At 46.6% G+C, this 16,950-nt stretch overlaps 1 protein-coding gene and 1 pseudogene across 2 annotated transcripts; both read left to right on the top strand.

The window, feature by feature from the left end:
- Positions 1 to 2,176: 2,176 nt before the first annotated feature.
- LOC125523435 (cytochrome P450 81Q32-like) lies at positions 2,177 to 4,530 on the top strand (annotated as a pseudogene). Its single transcript, XR_015610912.1, has 2 exons — positions 2,177 to 3,571; positions 3,703 to 4,530. The product of XR_015610912.1 is annotated as a cytochrome P450 81Q32-like (transcript).
- A 6,057-nt stretch (positions 4,531 to 10,587) lies between these two features.
- Positions 10,588 to 11,911, top strand: LOC147959064 (uncharacterized). The gene has a single exon (XM_087537259.1). The coding sequence runs from the start codon at positions 10,800 to 10,802 to the stop codon at positions 11,652 to 11,654; it is 855 nt and encodes a 284-aa protein (XP_087393385.1). The 5' UTR covers positions 10,588 to 10,799; the 3' UTR covers positions 11,655 to 11,911.
- Positions 11,912 to 16,950: the final 5,039 nt, after the last annotated feature.

The following is a 16,950-nucleotide window of genomic DNA, read 5'->3' as shown; positions in this document are numbered from 1 at the left end:
TCGATCGAAAGACAAACGGAAGCGCACGTATGTGTATACGTATCCTGGGCGACTTGGGATCTTTCTCACTTTAGCAGTCAGATCAGCTAAGTCAGGCTAGTCATAGTGGGAATAACTTAGATAGTAACATAGCACATTTTAAAATTTTTTTGCTTATGTGACATGTAGTTAATGAAAAGCGATAACATAATATGTTACTGTAACATAGCGCTTCCCAAGACAATATGAGTCTACAAGTCATCAATGAAGTTACATATGACACTATTAGTATGTTACTTTGCACTATAAAAGTAGTAACTTAGACTAGTGTCATATGCATGACACTAGTATAAGTTACTCCCCACTATGACCAGCCTCATAGGGCCGTCAGACGGCAAGCAGCACTGCGGCATCACAACGGCACAGGAATTGGAGGCGCCGGTCCTGACGACACCCTCGCTGCCTCGCACCCACAAACGAACAGAAGGGAGAAGGCTAGCAGGTTGAAGGAGTAATCGGTGCCCTGCGGCCAGCGATCGGCTACCCCATTAATTCATCTATCTCTGAGTTCTTGACAAGCCTATAATTTAGTATTCGAGAAGGAAGAAACAAGCCTATAATTCAAGGTTTTATCTTCTTCTGTTCTACTACTATTTTGAATTCCTTTTATTTTTGCGGGGTACTATCTTGAATTCTTTGCAAGCCTATAAGGCATGGAGTTCCAATGCATTGATATTATTTTTGTTTCGGTCCATAAATAGAAACACTCATGCATTCTTGGTATTCTATGTGCGTTCTACTATGACACATGAAAGATTCAATGGATTGGCGACAATAGCACTTGAAAATGATGCCTTGGAGAAGATTAATTAAGAAGATATAATTAAAGAAGTCATTTCAAAGAACACAAGACGAAAGAATACAAGAAGGATGCCACATTTTGATAACACGAGGTTAGCTTATTGTTTTACTTATACCATTTGTCTTTTGCATCGGTATTTGGTATACTCCTAAATATTGTAAGAAATAACATACATTTAGGTTATATAATCAAATGAGATTCTGCTTGAGTTATACTATAAGCTTTTTAAAGAAAATTAGGGCCCCATTTTGCTTTTCGCACTGGGCCCCCAAATTTCTGGAGACGGCCCTGAGTACATGTTGCCCTGCGCACTAAGCACAAGTTACATTACGCGTGACTACTTGCTCTATTTATATAAACACTATTCAAAAAAACAAGACTGGCATTTTTTTTGTAGATACTGCGGTCTAGGATTTGGATGAGACAGTGAATAATTCAACCGGGAGGACAGTGACCAGAGGGACACCATGTAGCTCCTGCAATTCGCTTCTTCCAGTTCTCAACGTAATTCATGCATAATGCGTTGACATCTAATTTTTCATAGCACGCTGCTTTATGCTAGTATAGCGCCAGACTCCTTTTGTGAAATTATCCATCATTCAGGGTAGATACTGTGTGGAGGTGCATCCTTTTGAGTTGTACAATATTTACATTTCATCCACTTGCAGCTATGGCAATGATCAATACATAATTTGCATTTTCTGATCTGTTTCCTCTACAGGCATTCTGGTTAGTAGTAATGTAATTTTGTTCTGCTATAGAATACATATTTTTTTTTGGTATAAGTGAATCAGATTGGTCACAGTAAACATTGTTGGTTCAACAGCATTCATGTTTTTCAACTGAAAACATTTTGGCCTAGGATTATCCTAACATTTTCTCTGTAGTAACTGAATTTGGATTTTTACTGCAGTTTGGTATCCAATTAGATGCACCATTATTTAACTGAGAAGGTCCATGTTAGGTTAGTTATCCAAAACAATGCGAATCAACCTGTGGTTGAGTTGGTTAGGTGGACAGTGGTATCCTCAACCCATCAGGGTTCAAATCCTGGTGCTCGCATTATTTCTGAATTTATTTCAGGATTTATGTCGGCTCAGTCTTTCGAAAGTGCTCATAGGTGCTCGTGTATATAAACGCTTGTGTCTGTACTGATGCTCAAAAAAAAAGTTATCCAAAACAATAAGGTGTACATCATGGTCGTGCCCTCGTACTGTCCACGTAGGATTAACTATGCGACAAAATGCTCGCTTCGGGAGGGGAAAGAGGAATTAACAGAGAAAAGGATTGGCTGGGAAAGAAACAGAGAAAGGGATTGGCCGGGAAAGAAAGAGAGAGCTCCCCCAGATGCCGCCGTCCCCTGCGCCCACCTTCTCCTCTTCCTCACGCGGCCATCCCTCTCTCTTCCTGCTGCATCCTCTTTCTTCTCGTCCTCCCACTCCCAGCTAGGGTTGCCCCCCCCCCCCCCCCCCCCCCCCCCAAAAAAAATCTATGAATCCAGTTCCGCGGAGGTGGCTCGAAGGGGCCTAAAGTCGATGGCGCCGAGGAGGAGGCAGAGCGGCAGGAGCGGGTTGGCCACGGAGATGGCCGTCCGCGGCGTCGTCCGCAGCAGAGAGAAGGGGAGGGGAGGGTGAGATGAAGAGAGGATCAGAGGAGGGAGAGGTAGAAGGCGAGCCCATGGAGAAGCGCCACCGGGAGCTGATCAGGCCGGGAATTAGGTTGGCCGAGGCGAGAAGATTCGAGCTCAGCACGCGGCGGCCATGGAGGAGGTGCACGGCCAGGAGATTCCCGTCGACGACGAGGACGTCGACATGGGCGCGGGGGCCGCCGCGGCCGCCAAGGTTCGTGATGCGCCGGTCGATGCCGCGTCTCGCTCGGCCCCTCTCCTCCTCGTCTCCGGTGTCGTCGCCGTCTTTGTTCGGCCGAGGCGACGGCAGGGTACGGGACCAGCAGCGCGCCGAGCCCGCCGGCGCTCCATCTGCTCGGGCACCTGCACGGCTGCACCTGCTCAAGAAGCCGCTGCATAGCTCGCTGTCCGCGCTCGCCGGGGTGCCGCCGCTCCTGTCGCTGCGTCTGGGCGCGCGGCGGGCGCTGGTCGTGTCCACATACGCGGCGGCCGAGGAGGCTTCACGGCGCACGACGCCGCGCTGGCGGGCCGGCTGCGGATGCTCCCTGCGGAGCACCTAGGGGTCATTTACGGGCGGACCACCGCCGTGTGGGCCTCCCACGGGGGCCACTGGCGCGGCCTGCGCCGGTTTCTCGCCGTCTAGCTCTTCTCGACCTCCCGCCTCGCCGCGCTCGCCGGTGACCGCCGCGCCGGGGTCGCGTCCCTCGTCCAGAACCTGCTCCACGACGCCAGCGCATGCACCGGGGGTGGGATTGTTACCCTCCGGCCCAGGCTCTTCGAGCTGGTGCTTAACGCGATGGCTTGCCGACGGCGTGCGTAGGATCCAAGAGATCGTCGAGGAGACGTTTGCAGTGAGCGGCGCGCCCAGCATCGGGGACTTCTTCCCGGCGCTTCGCTGGGTCGACCGTCTCCGCAGGCGGCGCTTGTAAGTCTTCAGACAAGGCATGACGCGTTCGTCGGTGCCCTCATCGATGGTCATCGATGAGCGCGCAAATGCCGGTGGCCGAGACGTGGAGAAGAAGGGCGCAATCGCCGTGCTCTTGGAGCACCAAGAAACCGATCCCGGGTATTACACTGACACCGTCGTCAAAGGCATCGTCTTGGTGAGTACTAGCATATTTTGCAAAACTGCCTGCCTGACACCAGCACCACGATGTGTGCCATTTTGGCGATCTGTGAGAGTGAGAGTGTGAGTCTGTGACAACATGGTTGCTATGCCTATGCTGACATTCAGGTACTGCTCACTGCCGGCACCGACACATCGGCGCTGACCACGGAGTGGGCGATGGCGCTGCTTGTGAAGCACCCAGAGGTGATGCGGAAGGTGAGGGCTGAGATAGACGCCAACGTCGGCATGGGCCGACTGGTTGAGGAGTCGGACATCACCAACCTACCTTACCTGTAGTGCGTTGTCAAGGAGACCCTTCAGCTGTGCCCGTCGGCCCAATCATCCCAGCGCACGAGGCCATGTAGGACTGCACGGTGGGTGGCTTTCATGTCCAGCGCGGCACGATGATTCTCGTGAATGGATGGGCGATCCACCGGGATGTCAATATCTGGGATGCGCCAGAGGAGTTCCGGCCGGAGCGGTTCTTGGAAAGAGACACGGTCACCACGCCCATGCTGCCGTTCGGGCTTGGTCGGAGGCGATGCCGCGGGGAAGGGCTGGCGATGCGCCTTGTCAGCTTGTCTGTGGCAGCACCCGTGCAGTGCTTTGAGTGGGATGTTGGTGAAGGCGACACCATTGACATGGCCGAAGGTGGCGGGCTGACAATGCCAATGGCTGCCGCCCCGGGAGTTTGTCAAGAGCGTGCTCTCTGCTTCCACTTGATGGGCTGCGGTCTGCGGTCTGCGGACAGGTTTCTATAGAAATAGAAGAACCTGGATTGAAATTGTGTAGCAATGGTGCACTGGTGCAGCAAGATTCCTTTAGATGATATCCGAACATTACAAGTTCATTGGATGATATTGAACATTACAAACCATTTTTTTCCACTGAATCAGTGACGGGCAACAGGCCAAAAACAGTTCGATATGACAAGTAATGAAGTAAGTTTATACAGAGTACCTTGCATTTCTGTGTGTAAAATAGAAACAGATGAAAATTACCAAGGAAACGCCAGCAAAATCGACAATCAAAATTTGCAAAGTCGGTAAGAATTACAACCCGATGCAACAATCAAATTTTACAAAAGCTGTATAATGCAAGGTGAGAAATGATCAAGGTCATACAGAACTTGAGTTTCTAGCAGCAGAAAAATCTTCTGATTCAGAGATCGAGAAATGCTCTTATGATTCAGAGATCGAGAAATGCTCTGATGGTTAACATGAGTGCTTTGATTCAGAAATTAACGCTCTTTTATTGACTGGTGATTTCTGGATTTAGACACAACAAATATACCTCTGGCCTCGATAAAACTACAATACACACAATCAATATGAAAAAAAAACCACAAGGAACAAGTTGAGGCACGCAAACAGATATTTTTGCTTGTAAGAATACATTCTTTACGTGTATTGCTTTTGCACATCTTTATCTTAAAGTTTTAGATACTTGCAAATATGCATGTACTTTGAGCATGATGGAATAACACCCCTGATACAAACAAGAAAGTGGATGGGGCGCCTTTCCAACCCGGCACCGTCTCAACTTCCTCTTAGGCGGCGCCACCGGGTGGCGCCCCAACTACTAGTTAGAGTGCAAAGAGATGCTTCAATGAGGGTGTGCCAATTCTCAGCTAGGCGCTTTTGTAGTTGACATATTAGATGTTATACTAATAGGAAGCTAGATAACCCGTGGCCTGTACAATATCATAATTCAAAAATTACAATATTCAGTGCAACTGTTGCAGTTTCATATTCACATTCTTTTCATAAAATTGTTGTTTGCTGGCAGATTTGTCCCTGACTACAGGTTTAGAGACCTTGTGCTTCTCATCTACACTTACTTACCCTGGCGATATACTTGCGCAAATGACAAGAGGAAATGGTTTTTTTACAACGTGTTATTATGTCCTTCATGATTTTATCGGTAAATTGCCGCCCCTTTGTTGTATCGTTGACTCCATCTATTGAAGACATTAAAAGGTCTTTTTTTACTTCATCCAATTTCCTTAGTCGTGTGTCAAAATGTTGGAATATTAAAAATCTTGCTCTGGTCATAGCCAGTGGAGGCAACGACAAAAGTGGTTAGGCGAGCCAGCAGATGGAGGAGCCTGGCGGAGTCGAGGGGTAGACGGACAAAATGAGACATTGAATTGTATATTTATGGTCAATATATAATCAGGCTCTAGATACTCTTTTTGTTAATGAATCAACTCCAGTTTCAACATCGCTTAGTGGGAATTGATGTTCTTGATGAGTCCCCTCCAGTTTAAGTATCTATTGGCCGAAATTATTCTCTAATTGATTCTCGGATACAATTGAGGGTATCTTCTAATGCAATTCATGACGATTACATACCTCTTCTCTTGCATGTGATTATTATGTAAAAATAGAGATAAATGTGAATATATATCTTCTAAAGGGCTTGTGGGGCTTGCTAGAGAGGCGGGAGAAACACATCATGGTAAGCATTTAGAGTGGTTGCTAGAAGGCATGTGGTGCTCTGGGGGAGAATGTCTGGCGTGATGTAGTAGATCACATGAGAGGAAAACACAGATTTCACCAACGTCATACAGCTAATGGTAGTGATGTTATTTCCCTCCCATGGATACATGGGTCTCGGCATTGGATACCATTTGATGGGTGCGTGCTGGAGGCTGACGTTGTCCATCGTCGTAGCGGCGTCGACGACGACAGAAGGTTCTGACAAGTTCAGTGCATTGATTGTCCTGAAGATGGGACTGCGAAACAAGGCGGCGACGGATTCTACAGTGTGCGCATGTCGCGCATGCTGAGGGTGTGCTATACTGGTTGGTGCTCCCGACTAGCCGGCGGCCGGCTTGGTGAGGCCACCAGAATTTTTGGTGTGCGTGGGCACGAGGTCAGGGCACATCATCAATCTTGTAGGTAGGGTGAGAGTTTTCGCAATGCATTGATCTATGTATTTATTTTGTACGACCTTGTTAAATAATGCAATAAAGATGATTGTGTGCATCACGCGATGCAGTGATCGGGGCAATCCTCATTTTCAACAAAAAATATCACCAGAGATTTGAAATGGGGTGTCCTGTCCCACACAAGAAGTACGAGGATAAGGTTTTCCATCTGAGCACGCAGAGATTCATTGGGAAAATTTATCTCTCTATATGTTTATATTAATGTCCGTCCATGTGATGAATGTGTTTAGGTGTTCTACGTCTGGTTTGATGCGTCGATTGGATATATTTTCATCACCGCATGCTACCCACCCGAGTGAGAGAAATGGTGAAATATCTCAACTATGAATAAGGTATCACATAGGTTTTGTGTTTTCCCCATTTTGAGGTCATTCGTTCCTCTTATGGTCTTGAGTGCCTCATGTTAGAGATTTGCAAAGTCTTCAGCAACGACACCAACACAAATATTCCTACTGATTTTTCTCGGTAACGAACGACTGATATCCCATATGCTTATTTTCTATATATTTTCTGCAACTGTTCATATGCACATATTTTAGTCTATGACCAGAAAGAACATTGGTTCTTGTGCACATTGTCTGCCTTGTACGATGTTCATATTTTTGAGACTTGGAGGTTTGTTCAGAAAGGTTGGAGGACTCGAAAAGGAGTTGACATCTATAGACCTTCAAGGGTAAGTTTGCATTAACCTATGAAATTCAAGTCTGCTTTTGTATATTGGTCGGAATCCTATATGTGATAACTTCATTAATTTATTCCTGAGTTTCTTAGTTAATTTACATCTGAGTTTAACATCTATTTGAGCATGGCTCTTCCGTGTTGGTTTTCTGTTCCATGAAATTTGTTTCACCAAGTTTGGAATATGTTGGGACAGGTCACTATAGGCCTATTTGACCTTAATGTCACTACAGCGCACAGGTCGAGCAACATGGGCCGACCCAAAATAACTTGCTATGGTTTGTTTGATTTTTTCGATCGCCTTTTGCTGCTGGTGATCTCGTCTCGTTTTTTGTTAATTAAAAACGGTGAACAAAAAATGTTAACAGAATTAAAAATAAATTCAAGTATTTGTTTTTTCACATATTTAAAAATGTTAATGAATTCGTAAAAATATTTAAAAATAAGGTGTTTTGTTTTTCTAATGAATTTATAAAATATTCATGAATTTTTGAAAACAATCATAACTTTAAAGAATGAGTGTGAATTTAAAAATGTTCATGAATTTTAAAAGGTATACATGGATTTAAAAATTTCATAAATATTAAAAAATGAAAAAATGAAAGAAAAAGAAAAAAATGTAAACTAGATGGGGGGTTCAACAATACTCTCCTGCATAAGCTGGCCTACAACCTAAAGCTGCTCGATGGGTGTGTGCACGTTGTACCAAGTGTACAACATTTCCTATATGGCGACCGTTCCGCCATTTACACGCACCGGAGCTAACGCTCGCACCCCCTTCCTCCACACATTGAATCTACATGGGCCGGCCCATTAAAAGGTATATGAGGGAGTTGTATTACTACTTTTGGGAAGCTTCAAGAAGCTTACCAGCCTTTTTTCCTTTTTACGCACTGGTTTTTTCTGGATCGGTTTTGTTTGGTTTTTCTTTCTTTTACTATTTCTTCTGCTATTTTCTTCGTTGTATTATTTTTCAATGAACTTTGTTTTCTCCTTTTTCCAAATAGATAAAAAAATTAAAAATATATATTTAAAATGGATGAACTTTTTTCAAAATAGTGAACATTCTACTCAAAATCGATGAATTGTCTTCAAATTTGTGAACTATTTTTCAAAATCAATGGACTGTTTTTCAAATTCATGAACATTTTCAAAATTTGATGAACTTTTTTCAAAATCAATAAAAATTAATTCATGAACTTTTCTCAAATTTGCTGTTTTTTTAAAACCAATGAACTTTTGAAAAAATCATGAACTTTTTTTCAAAATGCATGAACATTTTTTTCATTTTTTGCAAACCTTTTCATGTTTTGAACTTTTTCAAAATTCATTTTTTTATTTTTTCAAATATATTTTTTCTCGAATACGCTAAGCTAGCGTATCATTGCATTGATAGAAGGAAAGAACAAAGTACATGATTGAGAATCATAGCCTCGTGCGCACTAATGGCGAGCCCATGATCCCAATGAGAGCATAGGGCAGGGGATTGCTCAGCCCCAAAGATTACAAGTTCAGGTTACAAAAGTACGCGCAGCGAGTCCTCGAGCTCCCGCGGTGGCCCAAGAGCGAGCTTCATCTTTGATCGCGGCGATCAGGGAGGAGGAAGAGGGGGTAATCTTGTAGAAGATGATCGCGTTCCGGTGTCGCCAAAGGGACCATGCAGTGAGGGAGGCGATGGTGGCGAGGCCTCGGCTCCGTGCAGCCGGGAGGAGGAGAGTGGCTTCAGAGAGCCAAGCAAAGTAGCCGGCGTTCCCGCCCGGCGGAGTGGTTGTCGGGGAGCACCACGAAAGGATTTCATATACTTTGTTGATAGTGGACAAGCATGTGAGCTCAGTCTTGGTGGTTATTACCCCAGGTTGTTATTGGTGTCGTGCGGAGTTTGAATCCTGGTTATCCCATATACCGATTAGAACTATTTTGCAGTTTTTCTCTTCGCGTTTGCTTTTCTTCAGTAGGTTGCTGGCCAGCCCTCTACGCTTCCCTTGCGAGCACCGGCAGCGCTAACCAGCACTTGCTGCGTTGAATAGGACCTCCCCAAGTGCACTGTATTCGGTGCACTAATAGGATTTAGCTCGTCCGCTCACTGGTAGCTAAATGGGCTGCCAACAATGCAACCATTTGAAACTGGTACAATTTCCTTTTTTTCCATTTCAAACTAGCATAAAATATATTAATTATCGTATCTTTAATTAATTAAATATAAGAAAAAATGGTGTACTGATTTTTTTGCTGACTTGCTGCGCGCGACACTTGACTGCATCTCCTTATTGAAGTTTGCCATTGGACGAACCAAAACCTATAGAATACATACATGTATACATGTAATGAATACACTTATACCCGATTAAATCTTCGAAGAAATTGCATAAATATACACATAGAACTAATGTAATACAAAGTAACAAAGTCTAGAGGATTTTAACTAATACCCACAAGTCTGGGATCTCCTGCCCATGGCTCCCTCCATAGTGTAGATGCTCGAGCTGTATGAACTCTTTGAAATCAACATGAATAGCAAAGCATATCGACTCAATGATTAGACATGTATAGAACCCCAAATCAAAAAGTTGTATACTAGTTATGTAACGCCCCAAGACCGGAGCTTCAGATGCCTTCCATGAGTTCCGAGATTCCTTGGTGTTTTGTTTGGTTCGTTGCATTCATCATTGCATCATGTGCATTGCATCATGTCTTCATGCAACCCGTTTTAAAACTCAACCAAATAAACCGTATGGATCTTCGATCCATTTAAACCGAGGGAATTCACATGGTGAGTTCTCTTTATAACATACCCTCCCAATATTAGGGAGCTATGATAAATAATCCATTCTTATGGAATCACCTAAAACACATTTGCAAAATTTCCCCATGCCTTTGTTATCTCGCTTCTTGACCTCGAACTTTGTCCGTAAATTCTTTCGTCATTTTTCGGAGCTCCACCAAAAATCCGAACATTTTTGGACCTTCCTAACGCTCACTTCCTATCCGAACCATTTGATTTTAAATCAAATGAGTTTGAATTTAAACTTTGAAAAATGCCCACTCCATTTTTTTTGGATCGTACACATTTTTGCGAGTCCGGGAATATTATCTGCATGCGCTAATTCTTTCCCTAACCTCTCCCTCTTTCTTTTCTTCTCCACTTTTGTTTTCTGCTTAGAAATAAGAGAGAGAGAGGAGAGCCCAGCAGGCCGGCCTCTAGGGCCCATCCCTAGGCCCAGACGCGCCCCTGCCTAATCCCTAGGCCAACTGCACCTGGGCCGCCCAACTTCCCGCACCAGGCCCACCTAATCCTAACCCTAGGCCCGAGCGAACCCCCATCTCCCCGATCCCCTGGTCCTCTCCCTCTCATTCCCACTAGTGCCGTCAAGAGGGGATCTCGATCCCCATCTCCCTCCAGCGCTTTGCTCGAACCCCCCTCCTCTCGCTCTCTTCCTCACGCTCCAGGGAGGTGCCCCGAGCCCTCACACTCTACCCTCACGCGCGAGCTCAACCTTGACCCGCCGAGCGCCTCTTCCACCTGCACCTCGTCGCGCCTCCCTCTGCTGCCACTCTAGCTGCTCGCCTTGCGCCTCTGCGCCGCCGTCTCGCCATGGCGCCCGGACCGGCCTCCCGCGCACACATAGAGGGACGGCGCCCTTGCCTTCGTCCCCGGCCGGCCTCTCCTTCCTCCGTCCCGTTCGCCTCCTTCCTCAACCACGCCGGCCACCGGAGCCGTTGCCGGCTGCTGCCCTCCGTCGCGCCATCCATCCGTCCATCTCCCTGTGCCGCGCCTCGACAACACGGAGGCCCGAGCTTCGGCTGGGAGCAGCCGCAGCTACGTGGCGCCCCGCCACCAAGCAGTCGTGCATCAACGGCCATCTCTCCTCCACCATCAGTGCCCGGCGACTCCGTTCCGTGCCTTGCTGCTGCTGCTGCAGGCCATGAGTTCTCCGGCTACCGCAGGAACGCCATGGTCAAGACCACCTCCGCGAGGAACGCAAGACGCATCCTCCGTGCACCCCCGCTTGTGGCTGTTAACGTCAAGACCATCTCGGTTTTCGCCAAGCACCACCACCAGCAAGTACAACTACACCACATTGATACAAGTCCCACTACCGTCGCCTCCGGAAGCCTCGGATCCGTCAAGTCCCTCGACGACAAGTGCATGACTATGCAGATTGTACCAAGTACCCCCTTCGAGTTGACGGGATCGGCAAGTGTGAAACACCAAGTACCACGACGACCATCGACATGTACCCCTACACCACACGGAAACGCCAAGTACCCCTCATGTCGGCAAGACCCGCAAGTCGGACCCGAACGATCGACGACTCGTGGACTATGTACAACTACCGTCGCCTCGAGGACGTTGGATTCGTTAAGTACCTCACCGAAAACGAAACGTATACCGCTACCGTCGCAAGAATCGAGACCGACAAGTCCGAAGATGCAAGTACCACTCTGAACCATGTACGACGACCGTCGCCGAAGACCCGTGTAATGCAAATGTCAAGTTCAACTACCGTCGCGTGAACCGCTACTTCCCACAACGACCCCGTGAACAACTACTTCCCCTTCGACACGTGTACCCCTACCGCCGAACTCGACCCGTTCCGATAATGCACGCTTCAAAGGTATAACCCCGAGATGACCGTCCGAGAACAAATGCTTGTGTGGTATGAGATGCATGTTTGGATGTTGTATCCTCCCGCGAACGTTATGTTGGGGAACGTTGCAGAAAACAAAAATTTTCCTACTGTTTCACCAAGATCCATCTATGAGTTCATCTAGCAACGAGTGATCGGATTGCATCTACATACCTTTGTAGATCACGCGCGCAAGCGTTCAAAGAACGGGGATGAGGAAGTCGTACTCGACGTGATCCAAATCACCGGAGATCCTAGCGCCGAACGGACGGCACCTCCGTGTTCAACACACGTACGGTCAGCGTGACGTCTCCTCCTTCTTGATCCAGCAAGGGGGGAGGAGAGGTTGATGAAGATCCAGCAGCACGACGGTGTGGTGGTGGATGCAGGGGTCACCGCAACAGGGCTTCGTCGTTCTACTACGAGAGGGAGAGGTGTAGCAGGGGAGAGGGAGGCGCCAAGACTCAAGGGTGCGGCTGCCCCTCCCTCCCCCCTTTATATAGGCTCCCCTAGGGGGGCGCCGGCCCTAGGAGATGGGATCTCCTGGGGGGCGGCGGCCAAGGGGTGGAGTGCCCCCCAAGCCAAGTGGGGCGCCCCCCCACCCTAGGGTTCCCAACCCTAGGCGCATGGGGTGGGCCAAGGGGGGCGCACCAGCCCACTATGGGCTGGTTCCCCTCCCCACTTTGGCCCATGGGCCCCTCCGAGATGGGTGGCCCCACCCGGTGGACCCCCGGGACCCTTCCGGTGGTCCTGGTACAATACCGGTGACCCCCGAAACTCTCCCGATGGCCCAAACTGCACTTCCTATATATAATTCTTCACCTCCGGACCATTCCGGAACTCCTTGTGACGTCCGGGATCTCATCCGGGACTCCGAACAACTTTCGGGTTACTGCATATTCATATCTCTACGACCCTAGCGTCACCGAACCTTAAGTGTGTAGACCCTACGGGTTCGGGAGACATGTAGACATGACCGAGATGGCTCTCCGGTCAATAACCAACAGCGGAATCTGGATACCCATGTTGGCTCCCACATCCTCCTTGATGATCTCATCGGATGAACCACGATGTCGAGGATTCAAGCAACCCCGTATACAATTCCCTTTGTCAATCGGTATGTTACTTGCCCGAGATTCAATCGTCGGTATCCCAATACCTCGTTCAATCTCGTTACCGGCAAGTCACTTTACTCGTACCGTAATGCATGATCCTGTGACCAGACACTTGGTCACTTTGAGCTCATTATGATGATGCATTACCGAGTGGGCCCAGAGATACCTCTCCGTTATACGGAGTGACAAATCCCAGTCTTGATCCGTGTCAACCCAACAGACACTTTTGGAGATACCCGTAGTATACCTTTATAGTCACCCAGTTACGTTGTGACGTTTGGTACACCCAAAGCACTCCTACGGCATCCGGGAGTTACACGATCTCATGGTCTAAGGAAAAGATACTTGACATTGGAAAAACTCTAGCAAACGAACTATACGATCTTGTGCAATGTTTAGGATTGGGTCTTGTCCATCACATCATTCTCCTAATGATGTGATCTCGTTATCAATGACATCCAATGTCCATAGTCAGGAAACCATGACTATCTGTTGATCAACGAGCTAGTCAACTAGAGGCTTACTAGGGACATGTTGGTGTCTATGTATTCACACATGTATTACGATTTCCGGATAACACAATTATAGCATGAATAAAAGACAATTATCATGAACAAGGAAATATAATAATAATCCTTTTATTATTGCCTCTAGGGCATATTTCCAACAGTCTCCCACTTGCACTAGAGTCAATAATCTAGTTACATTGTGATGAATCGAACACCCATGGAATTTTGGTGTTGATCATGTTTTGCTCTAGGGAGAGGTTTAGTCAACGGATCTGCTACATTCAGGTCCGTATGTACTTTACAAATATCTATGTCTCCATCTTGAACATTTTCACAAATGGAGTTGAAGCGACGCTTGATGTGCCTGGTCTTCTTGTGAAACCTGGGCTCCTTGGCAAGTGCGATAGCTCCAGTGTTGTCACAGAAGAGTTTGATCGGCCCTGACGCATTGGGTATGACTCCTAGGTCGGTGATGAACTCCTTCACCCAAATTGCTTCATGCGCTGCCTCCGAGGCTGCCATGTACTCCGCTTCACATGTAGATCCCGCCACGACGCTCTGCTTGCTGGTGCACCAGCTTACTGCCCCACCATTCAAAATATACACGTATCCGGTTTGTGACTTAGAGTCATCCAGATATGTGTCGAAGCTAGCGTCGACGTAACCCTTTACGACGAGCTCTTCGTCACCTCCATAAACGAGAAACATTTCCTTAGTCCTTTTCAGGTACTTCAGGATATTCTTGACCGCTGTCCAGTGTTCCTTGCCGGGATTACTTTGGTATCTACCTACCAAATTTACGGCAAGGTTTACATCAGGTCTGGTACACAGCATGGCATACATAATAGAACCTATGGCTGAGGCATAGGGGATGACACTCATCTCTTCTATATCTTCTGCCGTGGTCGGACATTGAGCTGACCTCAATTTCACACCTTGCAACACAGGTAAGAACCCCTTCTTTGACTGATCCATATTGAACTTCTTCAATATCTTATCAAGGTATGTGCTTTGTGAAAGACCTATGAGGCGTCTTGATCTATCTCTATAGATCTTGATGCCTAATATATAAGCAGCTTCTCCAAGGTCCTTCGTTGAAAAACTCTTATTCAAGTAGGCCTTAATGCTGTCCAAAAGCTCTATATCATTTCCCATCAAAAGTATGTCATCTACATATAATACGAGAAATGCTACAGAGCTCCCACTCACTTTCTTGTAAACGCAGGCTTCTCCATAAGTTTGCGTAAACCCAAACGCTTTGATCATCTCATCAAAGCGAATGTTCCAACTCCGAGATGCTTGCACCAGCCCATAAATCGAGCGTTGGAGCTTGCACACCTTGTCAGCATTCTTAGGATCGACAAAACCTTCCGGCTGCATCATATACAATTCTTCCTTAAGGAAACCATTAAGGAATGCCGTTTTGATGTCCATTTGCCATATCTCATAATCATAGAATGCGGCAATTGCTAACATGATTCGGACGGACTTCAACTTCGCTACCGGTGAGAAAGTCTCATCGTAGTCAATCCCTTGAACTTGTCGATAACCCTTAGCGACAAGCCGAGCTTTATAGATGGTCAAATTACCATCCGCGTCTGTCTTCTTCTTAAAGATCCATTTATTTTCTATGGCTCGCCGCTCAACGGGCAAGTCAGTCAAAGTCCATACTTCGTTTTCATACATGGATCCTATCTCAGGTTTCATGGCTTCCAGCCATTTGTCGGAATTCGGGCCCGCCATTGCTTCTTCATACTTCGAAGGTTCACCGTTGTCTAACAACATGATTTCCAAGACAGGGTTGCCGTACCACTCTGGTGCGGAACGTGTCCTTGTGGACCTACAAAGTTCAGTAGCAACTTGATCTGAAGTTTCATGATCATCATCATTAACTTCCTCTCTAGTCGGTGCAGGCACCTCAGGAACATTTTCTTGAGTTGCGCCATTTTCCGGTTCAAGAGGTAATACTTCATCAAGTTCTACTTTCCTCCCACTTACTTCTTTCGAGAGAAACTCCTTCTCTAGAAAGGATCCATTCTTGGCAACAAAGATCTTGCCTTCGGATCTGAGGTAGAAGGTATACCCAATAGTTTCTTTAGGGTATCCTATGAAGACGCATTTTTCCGACTTGGGTTCGAGCTTTTCAGGTTGAAGTTTCTTGACATAAGCATCGCATCCCCAAACTTTTAGAAATGACAGCTTAGGTTTCTTCCCAAACCATAACTCATACGGTGTCGTCTCAACGGATTTTGACGGAGCCCTATTTAAAGTGAATGCGGCAGTCTCTAAAGCATAGCCCCAAAAAGATAGCGGTAAATCGGTAAGAGACATCATAGATCGCATGATAAAACTGAACCTCGATAGCGAGATTCGATATGTTGTTGCGGCCCAATCTTTCACGACACTCCACCACCAGCAGTAGCAACCTCTCGCCCGCGCACGTGATGTACACGAAGTAGAGGGTTTGAACCTTGCAGCCCAGCACGAGAAAACCAATCTTGACAAAGGTACTCACGCGCAAAACAATTTCCACGAAGAGAAATCGCAACATGGAGGTTTTCTAAAGATCCCTCCAAAACTTGATACGGGTGTCTACCCTGAAAAACACATCGTGTCTATTTCATATAAAAATAACCTCCAACTCTTTCCACGTTGAGCACTTTCCTCTTTACGTGGAGGCGGCAAAAACAGAAATAAATATCTGCCTTTTATCTTCTTGATGGATCCCAACAAATCAGCCAATATGTCTCCTGTTTTATTATCTCTGATCAAAGTACGTAACTTGCATGCAAATTCATGAGCAATCCTTGGCCGATCTATTTCCTCCAAAAGATAAAAGCAAACTCCCTTTGTACTGTGCGTGCATGTACTAGTTTGTTTTAGCATGGACCCAATGATGCACCCGGTCAGCTCTAGGTTTGCTCCTCTAGTTGACTCATGTGTAATTTCCTGATTGGCCAATGTAATTGTCATTTGTCTGAACTTGCTCTGATCGTTGCACCATGTTGCATGCACGCATGTAACGGCGACTTGCTCATCAGCGTCTTCGTATTTCTGCTGTATCCAGGTTGAAACATATACATCACCCTCTGAGACTACTACTGGCGCGACGACAACTGGATCCTGAATATTAGCTTGTGTGCCGTCATTGTTGTCGGTACACTTAGAACCGGTCGTATCATCCTCCTCCCCTTGAAACAAAACCGTCCTCGGTTTTGAGGCGATCTCTTGAACAATATTTTGATTTGCAGATTGAATGACAACAGTGACAATTTCAGCAGCTTCGACCCTTTTATTGTCTACTTCTTTCTGCTTATTAACTTTCTCAAGATGTTCTTTCCTCCAAGCAATAAAACGGTCGTCTCCCATGGGCACGAGGTCGTACTTCTTTCCCTTCTTGAGGGTATATGTGTGTGTTAGACAATCAAACATAACATCATGCTCTCTGTACCATGGCTCTCCCAACAATAAGTGACACGAAATCATCGGTG

Source organism: Triticum urartu, chromosome 7A, assembly GCF_056163025.1.
Source record: "Triticum urartu cultivar PI428250 chromosome 7A, HENAU_Tu73, whole genome shotgun sequence".
NCBI classification, from domain to species: Eukaryota; Viridiplantae; Streptophyta; class Magnoliopsida; order Poales; family Poaceae; genus Triticum; species Triticum urartu.
This window is presented reverse-complemented; position numbering and strand designations above follow the sequence as displayed.

Bases quoted from the DNA above. Each gene is read 5' to 3' on its own strand.
- LOC147959064 (XM_087537259.1), top strand. From the start codon at position 10,800: ATGGCGCCCGGACCGGCCTCCCGCGCACACATAGAGGGACGGCGCCCT.